Here is an 11,298-nt window from a genome sequence, read left to right on the forward strand (position 1 = left end):
TTGTAAGAATGTATATGGACGGAGGTGGGAAGGGTACAGAGGGTACAAAGGGCTGTGGTGGTTTGTGTTTGCTGGTGATGAGTACTCGAAAGTGACGAGTACTTGGATGCAAAGTAGGAAATATATATTTAGCAAGCTACTTTTTTACATCACAGAATACCAATGCCGTTGGCTAGTTGCAGCTAATGAAGCCCTTTTTATGCTGTGACGGTATATTGTGCGGAAATAATGAGACGCAGAAATCGAAGATCAATTCAAGGTAAAGGTACCCTGAGCACTTTGGAACCGGCGTAGGGCTATTAGGTTAGTATAAGTAAGTGACACTGTTTGGCCAGTCCGTAATCCTCAATCAGGACATGTATTACAATCAGCTACATAAACAAAGCCAGTAATAGCCCCCATATCTCCCCTTCTTAGCTCGTACATTTAAGATGCCACATGGTCATGGCCTGCTCTGGGACCCTTCGCCCTTGAAAAGCAAATCAGACAGACGGAACGAAACTAAAGAGAAGCGAAACAAAAAAACCGAGGAGAAAAACAAAACAAAGACCCAAGGAAAAAGAAGACCAAAGAAATCACACCTCCCCATCCTCCCCACCCGGGACCCCCTCCCCATCCAGACTCAACCGCATATACTTCCCCTGCAGCACCCCCTCCAGCCCACCGTCATCACGACAGTAATGCGCCAGGTTAATCGCCTTGGTGGCCCAGGCCTTAGCCTGGTCAGTCTCGCGTGCGCCGTAGCAGTCGATGGCGTGGTTGAAGGCTGTCGTGGCCATCCATTCCAGTTCGTCTTCTGGCCAGGGGGTGTCGGGGTTCTAAGAGGATCATTCATTCATATTTAGCATTCGTTATTTCTCATACGGAGGGTTGGTTGATGAGGGCGGCAAACCTCATGGAGCTCCCTCGCCCTGGTACACGCCTCATCCAACAAGTCCATAGCAAGACTGTCGTTGAGAGGGAGCGTCGCTTGGAAGAGACACCGCGTGTACTTGGTGAGTTTGACGGCGTCAAAGTTTTCGAGGGTCCAAATCTCGTTGACGAGTTTTCGCATGTTGGAGTAGAGAACTGGGAGCGATTAGCTAGCCATTGAGACATACAGGGAAAATGCGAGACTACCTTGCCCTGGCGCTTTCGCTCTCAGTAAACAATCCGCCATCGCCTGGAAAGCAGCAATATTCTTGCATGGCACCGCTCGTTGTACAACACCGCCCAGATCATCCCACTGCTCCAAGGCCACGGCCGCTTCAAAATCAAAGGCGAGCAGCGTGGCATGTTTCCGGAGCATGTCACTTTTCGATTGTTCGTCCGACTGGGGAAGGTACTCCTGGAGCTCGCTGTCAAAGTCTGCAATATGTCGTCGCATCGAGGTGTAGTCTTGTCGTTGCTGTTCAACATTGTCCTGCGTGCGGGCCAGGGATACGAGTGCTGAGGAAATCACGAAGCGGGAAAACAAAGTTTTGAGAGAAAGTTCAAGGTTGAATCCGGCGTCCGAAGGAAAATGCCCGATGATTCCGATACAAGTTGTCAACATTCGCACAATGGATCGCAGGTCCCACGAGGCCGTATTCTTCAGTGCAAGGTTGTAGGCGTTTCTACTGAACCATTCGAGTTCATCAACCGTGAATACTTTACGACCTAAAGTAGTGTCCTCCTCTTGCCGTTCCAGCGCCAGGACGACTAATAATGGAAGATTGTTAGATACGACCGAAAAGAATATCGAAGTTGTACTTACCAGCATCAAAGACCTCGCAAAGGTCACCCACAACCGCATTTGTATCTCCCTCCCCTTGCCTCTCCACCAACAAATTCAGCAGCCGGATAGTGCACCTAAACAGTGCGGGTAAGTGTATTGGATTCGGCTCTTTGTACTCGTACCGTTCCTGAAGTTTCTTGAGCGCGGAAAGGGCACACGAAATGTCGCCCGTCTTTTGTGATTCGGCTATGCAGGCACCGAGATAGTCCACATGATCTGGTGCCTGAGCGACGGTCTCAAGACATTTCTCGGCAAGAGCACGATCCTCCACGCGGATGGCAACCTTGAAAGCGAGATACGCTGTCATCGGGTCCCTCCAGCTCTGCGGAGAGAGGCCATCAAGAACCGAGGTGGCATCCTGTAGACTGTTCTTGGCCAGCGCACATATGAGGAGCTTCCTGCCATGGTTAGAAGTTTTTCGGCAACCACAAAAGGGAGGCATTGAGTAGGATCTACCTTTCGAGCTTGGACTTGTTTTCGGCGCCGCAGTTCTCGAATGTGTCGTGGAGACCTAGCTGACACCAGCTCTCTGCCAGATCATATTGACCTTGGACGTAGTTCAACTCGAGCTTCTTCCACAGCAACTGGTCACAGTTAGCCTGGTTCACGGCACCGTCAAAACGACTTACTGCTTGTGCGGCCCCGGCCGCTTCGGCACTCAGGGGTCTGTTCAGGTACTTCAGCACACTCTTCACAGTGCTGATAGTCTCAAGTGAATCCCGTTGGCTGGTGATCATCCACATGCGCGTGACCACAGCCTTCTCCAGCCATTCGTGGTTTTTCGCGCTGCCTAATAGGGTTATGAAATCATCCATCACCGCACACCCAGCACCGGGGCTCTTGTCATGGAGTTTTCGAATGTAGATAAGAGCAAGCTTGAACCCTGAATCGCTGCGGATGAAATGGCGCATGGCGTGCCGCAGGGTATCGGCGTAACCCTCGCTGTCGAAGACCTCGGCGGGTGTTTTGATCAACAGCTCGAGCTTGAGCATCCAGACGACATGCCCGTCGCCATTTTCCGCCTCAATGTAGTGCATCAAGTTCCTGGCCTTTTCGAGGTTTTCAGGGCCTCCCTCAATCAAGAGTGCGGCCACCAACGCCTGGAAGACGGAACGACGTAACACGCGACCTCCATAAGACAGTTTCCCCGGCTCTTGGGTGTTCACCACGTCTAGCGCCCGGTTCAACCACCTGAGTGCGGCCTTGTTATCGTGCAGGTCCGACAACGATTTGCTGATGGCCAAGAGATTGCTGCCCAGTCGTTCAGCGTACTCGGGAGTGAGGAACTTGTGGAGATGCTCGGATTTGGTGTACATGTGTTCGGCAATGTCGAAGCGCTTTTGCACCATGCACTAAGTTTGTTAGCGACTTGTCCTGTTCCCAATCAATCCCACCAACATACCAGAGTGGTTCTCATGATGAAATACTCCACCTCCAAACACTGGCACTCTTTAGCTTCCTCTTCCGGAAGATCCTTAGCCACCCCTTGCAACCATATGTTGAAGTCGGCCGCCAGATGGAGCACTTGCCCACCCCTCGTTAGATGTTTGGCGTCTACACTCGTCAGCAAAGCGCATATCCCCCCAAACCACCGGGTCCCTGAACATACCAACACACACCCCCACAAACTTCAAAGCCAATTTCAGCAGTCTGATCACGGCAGCAACATCAAGCGGGCCATCCTCCCTCGGTCTCGCAATCGCCAGCAAATGGAAGGCCAAAGCCCGTCCATAAATAGTCAATTCTTCCAGACTACCAACCTGGTCGCCCTCCTTCCAAAGTCCCTTGGGTTGTAGCTCCATGTATCGCTTTTCCTTTTGCACCCTGCCCACACGCGCGCACCGGTTCCATAATTCCGTTCCCAGCTGATCAATGTCCAAATCGCCGCTGATGCCGGGGCGATAGGTCTGCTGGCACGCGTACAGGTTGTCAATGTGGGGTGTAACCTCGCTGATAAGAGCCTCGATCTGGGGTATCTCGGAGGGGTCCGGGGTGGAGAGGAGTAATCTGAGTTTGCCTGCGACTTCTGTGATGGGTTTGTTAGCTTTGAGATCGGACCACTAGTCTGCGGGAGTAGTGTAAGCGGTTCAATGAATGAATGGGATGAATGGGATGCCGAGAAATCGTGAATCGGTTCAGACCAAACAACCCCCGCCCCGGTCCCAAATAAAAGGCGGACCTACTGATCGCGGCTTCAATCCGTTTCTCCGCTCCGCTGCCAGAATCCCTCCCGGCTACGGGGGTCTGGTTGGCCGCGCGTGGCGTGCGCATTGTCGCGGGCGCCCTCCCGGGCATGCGTGACGGGGGCATTCTTGCGGAACCGTGAAGATCCGGGTATCGTTGCTAGAGTGGTAGCTTGAAGTGCGTTAAAACCACAAACACACGCAAGTCGAGGTTTAAATTGAACGTGTGAGAATTGGCAAGTCGGTGGGCACAAAAAGAAACCGGCGCCCAAATGAATTTCTGCCTAGAAACATTAACCATTAGGCCGCATCTAACACGCCTATGTTCGTGGAAGGCACGATACTCCGTACCTTCCCTATGAAACTATCCACCATGACCTCTGACCCCGCTCCTGGGCATTGTCATGTCTGCTCTAGGCCCAAAGGCCATTGTTATGCAATCACCGGGCCTGTATAGGTATATAAGTATGTGGGACCAATCCCCAACGCTCGAGAAGCGTCCCCCCTGAGAAAAACAACACTAAACCAAATGTACACCTCTCCGCACTATCCATTATTTCTGAGTGAAGGTAGGTAGCCTGGAATTGTATTCCGCGGATGGAAGTAAACCAATGAATCCGATGACACTCTGACGACATCGAAGCGTGGGAGGAAGCCTCACTATGGAGACGACTATGCAAGATGAGTGATGTACGGGTATATGTGTTAATACGACCGTCCTCTATTGCTCGTGCTCCGGATCGTGTGGAAGAAAGTTTCCAATAATCAAGCTCGGGCTATTCTGATTGTCAGCAATGAAAGGTAAAACAAGGATGACAGTAATCAGGAAGTCGAAACATACATCTTATGATCGTCCCTGCGGATCCTAAACGAGAAGCAGCAGTTAACAGCCGGTGCGCCATCGGCCGGGTTCTTTAGCGAGCACGCCGTAAGGAGCGTATCGTGGGCAGAATCGAACGCGATGGTTCCAAATTCCTCCCAATATCGGACGTTCGAATCTTCTGTGAGTATTTCGTGGAGCGCAATTTTGCCCTGCCCCAGAATGTCAGTAAGTATCAAATTCACAAGTACCCGTCATCGGATGGATGGATTTCAACTTACCCCTCGTAGGTCCTCAACTGGGACTCTGATAAGCTCGGCCATCTCCTTGTTCCCCCTGAAAATCTCTCCCGTTCGGCGCCAGCAGCACGCAGGTACGGCCATGCTAGCAAACACGCGATCGTAGTCCATGAGCGTCCTCTCGAACCACATCTCAACCAGGACCAAGTCCATATCGGTCAGATCCTTGATCTTCTCGCGGAATTTCGGCCGGAAACGATCGAGTTGTCGTAAAATCTTTTGTTTCGACGACGCGGACACGTGGCCCGCCAAGTAGTTCTGAAGACGCGTGTACCCCTTGATGTAGTTGAACGGTTTCAACATGCCGGCCTCATACTTGGCCTGTAGAACCTGGCGCATGCGCTCCTCCGGCGCGTTTCCCGAAGGATCCGCGGCCTGGAGATAGTATGCGCGGGCCTTGTCGGCGGGTAAAGCGCTGTTGGGCCGGGGGATGACCTTGCCGTGCTCTGCGTTGGGCACGGCGAGTGAGCCCCCCTGGGCAGCGCCTGGTGGGAGCATGGCGGCGTCGGTACCGGGGAAACCGGACGTGGCAGCAGCAGCAGCAGCAGCAGCGGTGGCGGCGACTTGGGCCTGATCATCATTCAACAGGCCCGTGTCATCGAGAAGGCTGGTCTGCAAGAAGTCATTAAGGAGATTGAATTCGTTGGTAACCTCCGGCGCGATCACATAGTTCGGGTGGAAGTTATGCATGTCGTGGTAAGGGTTCTGCGCAGCCAGCCAGGCATCTGAGAAATCGGGAACTGTGGGCGGCAACGGCAAGCGTCAGAGTCAGCTAAGCTCCCCCTGCACACCTCAGGTACAGACCAGCACACGGAACGAACGGGACTCGAACCAGGAAAGAAATGAACAGCCAGCCACATACATTGACTCATTCCGCTGCCCAAAGCATTGGCCGCTATGCCGGACACCGGCGTAGGTTGCACCAGCTGGAGAGGGTTGCCGCCTCGACCAGCCAGCGTGGTGGCCTCGAACGCGCTTTTCGAGGCCTGCCCTGGCCTGTTTCCCAAGGCCCCGTCGAACGAAAGCGGCCTCATGGCGCCAGCATTCTGGTTCAGCGCGCTGCGTCCAGGGTCCGGCTGCGGGCCGGGTTCCTGTTTCGACTGCTGCTGCTGCTGCTGCTGCGGCTGCTGTTGCTGTTGCTGCTGCTGTGTCGCAGCGGTGGGTAAACTCTTGGGCTTTTTCGTCTCGTGCTCTCGCGGTTCGTCGTGGCAAAGATGCCCAATGTTACGTTTGACACATCTGGTACACGGTCGCTCCTGTTTACGCCAACACGCACACACACAACCACGGGTCAACGTCTGTCCGATATGCCGGACCAATGGTCCAGGGTCTGGAATAGGGTGGGGGGACACATACGAGATCGCACGTCATGTGCTGGGGAGCAGGACACACGGTTAGCCACTAGAACGCCTGAATTTCTGCATCTTGTCGCCATATCCGTCCGGGTAGGCATCCGGGGGTGTTGTGCGGCCGCGAGGACCCCTTCCAAGGCCGCAGCTCGGAGTGCGCCACCCACCAGTTCGGGGGAAGAAATGGGGGGCGGCTGTGGGGGAGGGTATCGCGGGTACGCTGAATGCGCCGGGCTGGGTACGAGTGTTGGGTACGAGTGCTGGGTGACTTACAGATCGGCGGCAGTAGAGACAAGCTGCACGATGGAACGGGCCGAATCAGTATCTGAATACAGACAACAACAGGCTAGGCGCCTGGATTTGGGGGTTGGCGGGTGTCACCATCTACTCACCATGATTGACCTTGCGCCGCTTCTTGGGCGTCTTGTGAACGCTCTCCGGAGCGGCGTGCCCAGCGCTAGGAGCATCACCAGCAGATGGCACACGCTGATGATGACCGCGGGCCTTGTTGGTGGTCTCGCCTTCGGACTTGGTGGCCCTGTCCTCGCTCCCGGTCGTCCTATCCATGGCTTCGGTTGCCGTCATTGTCTAGTGGGTGCGGTTCCCATTGGATCTCGTGGTTACGCAACGGGCGTCGAGTTCGCAGCTCATTGAGCAGGGCCCGACGGCTTCTCGCAGGTATTGGCGACGAGTCGGGCGGTCGATCCGAGTGGACGGCAGCAGGCTCTTGGCCTTTCTCGTACTGCGCGCGGTGGTGGTCTTTCTTCTTCCTTTTCACTCCAGTCTTGTTGCGCACTGACTAGAGGCCTGCGCGCCGTGGGAGGCGTCGTTGTGTACCCTTCCCAGCACTTCCCAGCGCTGTCGCTGTGCTGGTGTTCCTCGATCCTCGATCCCTTACTGTACTGGCTGAACTTGCGGCACCTGCTGCACCTGCTGCACCAACTTCTGCTGTCTCGGCTACGGTACGTCGACGGTCTGGTGGGCGTAGTATTCTCGGCTTGGTCTGCTGGTGGCCGTATCTCCAGGTTCGGTTTCTAGTATACTGATATGGATGGGGGAAGCATGGCGCCGTGGAATTGACCGCATTCCGGGGGCTGTACAGGCGTGAACGTCAAATATGGGGCGACGGCTGCTGGCTCGGACGAGAAATCGCTCTCCACTGTTCAGACGAAGGAACGTGGGACCTCGACTTTTGTGACTGCAGCGGGTGAGCGGGCTGGCCGACAGGGGTGGGCGATTTTTTCGGCCTGCCGAGCGGGGCGCATTTCCATCAACCGAGGGGTATGGAGACCTTAGCGGGTTTAAACGAACCGTGCGAAATCTTTAAAAAGCCGTAGATCCGAGTCTGACGCTCTGCCTTTTTAATGCCCTCCCACAGTATTTTTAAGAAACCTCTCTTCAGGTGCCTTGCATGGGTTCCTGAGAACCGCTCAGGTTGCCTTTCTGCGGGTTGGCTCGGTTCCCTCTTCTTTTGCCACAACCTGGCACCCAGAGTCCGCAACCACTCTTCGCTTCAGTTAACAGTAAAGCGCAGCGAAAAAAAGACCATGAGATGACTGGTAACGATGCGCTGACATTCATTCCCCCTGCATGTCTTTTCGCAGCCGCTGTCTGCACCCAGAGGACAAGTCAGCATCATGCGAGTTCTTGCCGTTTCCGGCTCAGTGCCTGAGCCAATGCATGAATTCGGGTTTGGTTAGGCTAGATTTTCTCTCGCCGGGGATGGCATTTAGCGTAGAATTACTTCTATCCATATCCCTTGCGACCTTTGGCTGGTTTGCACATCCCCAAACTATTCAAGAGACAGGTACTCTAAGACGGGCATGATGGGGGCCGAGTATTGAGAACCTCAGTTGTGCTGAGGATTACTGTGTATCGAGAGTGTAAGTAGACCAATGGGAGAATACATCTGGGCGGTGCTGGGTGTGTCAGCACAAGTATTGGCACATATGAGGACAGGATGATAAATGCTTGGCATTTGGTTCGCAACGCTTGACAGACAAAGAGAAATTTGGAGCCCGTAGTCGCCGTTACACAAACTGCTGCCATCAAGGTTCACAGCACTTTGGGAAGCTGGGCAGCGCAATGTTACATGGTAATTAGACAAAACAAAGGGACGCCGAGGAACTACAGCTTGCAGGGGGGGAAACTAACAACAACAGGTTACTAGAGAACTTCCCCGGGGTATTCTACGAAACCACAAGAATAATGTAAATTGAAAATCCCACCTGGGGACAGCAGTATAATCCGATCTTACATTGCGTGGTAGTTTACATGAGAATGTCAGATTGATTGTAATGGTCCGGAGTGTGTCGGAAGTGTTCGAAGAGGAGTAATTAACGAAGCATAGTAAAACGTGTTTTCTCCAACTATCCTGCTTTGGAATTGTCAACAACCGAAAAGGGGTGAATGTTAGAAAGTACAACACTAAAATGACCAAATACATATAGCCATGACAGCAAGGCGTCACAACTCTGAGCAGGTGTTCGCGTTGGCGGTGATTTCAACCACTGCTTGTTCCCATGCATGTCGGGTTCGTCTGTTGACTTCGAGGTTGCCCGATAGGGAAGTGGGGCTCTTGGTTTTGGCCCGTGCTCCACTGGCTTGGTGGGGTGAGCTGAATTCTTGGCGGACCCTTGTGCCTGCACCTTTCGAGTACATTCGTGAATTCCGATTCACGCTCAACAATTCGCCTTCTCTAAAGTCAAGTATTGCAACATTTTTGTAATACCTTTGAATTGCGGCTGCGCATGCAACTCTCCTTCAAGAGTGTAGTTATCGGCACATTCTCATTTGAATTTCAGTCGCGTTCCGGCGGCCTCCACCCCGGTTCCCTCCGCCTCGAGGTTTACATTTGACCTTTACCCAAACGGGCCGAGGTTCCGCTCCCTTTCGCGACTTCGACCTCGGCGCGGCAGAGCAGCGATCGCGGCGCAACTTCAGTTCACTTTCACACAGATTTCCGCAATGCCGCCGCCGAACACCCCGGAGGAAGGGGCGCTCGCCACGGCTTCTTCGGAGCCAAGTAGCCCGGAGCCGGCCCCAGTTCCCCTGACGGCCCCAAACAGCCCTAGTGCCATCGGATTTGCAGAGTTCAAGTACATCTTCATCACGAAACTCGATTACCAAGCCATCGAGTACGTCGGCGAAGTTGACGACACCCTTCTTTGCCCGGTGTGCAGGACACCTTTTATCTCGCCAATCACAACACCATGTGGCCACACTTTTTGCCGGGAATGCATCGACCGGGCGTTGGAGACACAGTCCACCTGCCCTATCGACCGCCAGCGGATCAGGAAAACACGCGACTACCATCTCTGTCCTCTCATTATCAAGGAACAGCTGGACCGGCTCATGGTGAAGTGCCCGAACAAGGGATGCAACCATCAGTGCCCTCGCGAACACCTTGAGGGACACTACAAGCGGCGTTGTGATTTCACCTTGGTTCAGTGCACGGGTCCCGACTGTGTGAAGCCGATTACTCGACGAGTAGCCCGGAAACGCCTCGGAGGGTGTATGCATGATGAGGTCGACTGCAGACATTGCGGCGACAAGGTCTGCTCTATGGAGCTCGACAGCCACTACGACAACGACTGTATGGGCCGCGTTGCGGTATGCTCGGACTGCAGACAAGTGATGCCCAACCCCAGCATGACACGACACAAGCATGAGGACTGCCCAAAGGTTGACGCGCCGTGCAAATGGCACTCGGCAGGTTGCAGGGTTTTCAAGAGGCGAGAACTCGTCAAGAAGCACGAAGCTGAAGGCTGTAGTTTTGAGGTCATCAGCCGGATGCTTCAACAGCAGGCCGAGGACCGCAAGAGGCTCGACGAAATGGCCAGGCATGTTGCCAGATGCGAGGAACGCCACGCACGAAGGGAGGCTCGGCGAGCGGCCCGAGCCCAAGCTCATGCGACAGCCCACGGCACTAACAACAACAATGATCACCGCAGCATCGAGGCCACCCACTCCGCCGCCCACTCCGCCGAACCCTCTAGTGACGGGGACGGCGACGTTGGCGGCTCAACCGAGGACTACGTGCTTGCCCAGTTCGAGCGCCTTGAGTCAGAGCTGGAGATACTCCGTCAGCAGTCGCGCGATATGGACGCGCGTCAGTCCCACATTATCCTCCAGCACGCGGCTCATTTCAGCGACCAGATTGCGGAGATCGGCAGCAAGGTCGGAGTTGTCAACATGCACCTATCATGGCTCATGAGTCTGCAGCGCCAGAGCCGCTCATCCACCGCGGCCGCCGCTATTGCCGGCGCCGCTGCCTCTGTGGCCTCTGGGTCGGGCTCAGGTATAGGTTCCGGTGGTTCAGGTTTGGCTGCGGGCGCTACATCGACATCCGGCTCGGGCTCTAGGAGTGCTGGGGGTGGTACTGCTGGGTTTGCGGATTTGAGCAGCATTGTGAGTGGCAGCAGCTCCAGCAGTGGTGCCAGGCCTGGTTCTTCAGATGGCAGCGGCTGGCGGTATTCGGGGGATGACCGTCGGTATAGCGAGGGCGGTCGGCCGGAGAGCCTTCATCGACTTTGATGGATTCCCATCGAGGGTTTGTGGGCGTTGTTTTTTTGCCCCGCTCCCCGGCCTGTTTCTTTTTTTCTTTTGCTCTGCTTCCTGCACATATTTGTGTCCATGACACGGCGTTTCGTACGGGCTTTTCTTTACTTTTCCCCTGTCTTACTAAGACGGTGGGTTGTGTTTACCCCACGGAGTTGGCAGGGTCATTATCGGCAGCTATCAAGAGCATCATGTTGTCGGTGCCACGTTCCGGAGCACCGTTGTTTGGGGGGGTTTGTTGCGATGGTTTGCTCTTGCTTTGACGTTTATGGGGTCATGACAGGGATAAGATACCACGGGAAACTGGCCATGATGATGGATCGCATATGGG

At 54.4% G+C, this 11,298-nt stretch overlaps 2 protein-coding genes across 2 annotated transcripts; one reads left to right on the forward strand and one right to left on the reverse strand.

Annotated features, from left to right (window-relative positions):
- Positions 1-249: 249 nt before the first annotated feature.
- C8A04DRAFT_39300 (meiosis protein SPO22/ZIP4 like-domain-containing protein) lies at positions 250-6,992 on the reverse strand (the record flags this gene model as incomplete). The annotated part of the gene is made up of 12 exons (XM_062784539.1): positions 250-296; positions 665-818; positions 893-1,068; positions 1,736-2,121; positions 2,213-2,340; positions 2,386-3,108; positions 3,159-3,310; positions 3,366-3,816; positions 4,777-4,971; positions 5,041-5,798; positions 5,921-6,314; positions 6,810-6,992. The coding sequence occupies 12 exons, from the start codon at positions 6,990-6,992 to the stop codon at positions 250-252; spliced, it is 3,747 nt and encodes a 1,248-aa protein (XP_062634536.1).
- Positions 6,993-9,374: 2,382 nt separating this feature from the next.
- Positions 9,375-10,943, forward strand: C8A04DRAFT_14277 (uncharacterized protein; the record flags this gene model as incomplete). The annotated part of the gene is made up of 2 exons (XM_062778031.1): positions 9,375-10,696; positions 10,832-10,943. 2 exons carry the CDS (start codon positions 9,375-9,377, stop codon positions 10,941-10,943), a joined length of 1,434 nt encoding a protein of 477 aa, XP_062634537.1.
- Positions 10,944-11,298: the final 355 nt, after the last annotated feature.

This window comes from Dichotomopilus funicola (genome assembly GCF_033296635.1).
Source record: "Dichotomopilus funicola strain CBS 141.50 unplaced genomic scaffold C8A04scaffold_63, whole genome shotgun sequence".
Classification (NCBI taxonomy): Eukaryota; Fungi; Ascomycota; class Sordariomycetes; order Sordariales; family Chaetomiaceae; genus Dichotomopilus; species Dichotomopilus funicola.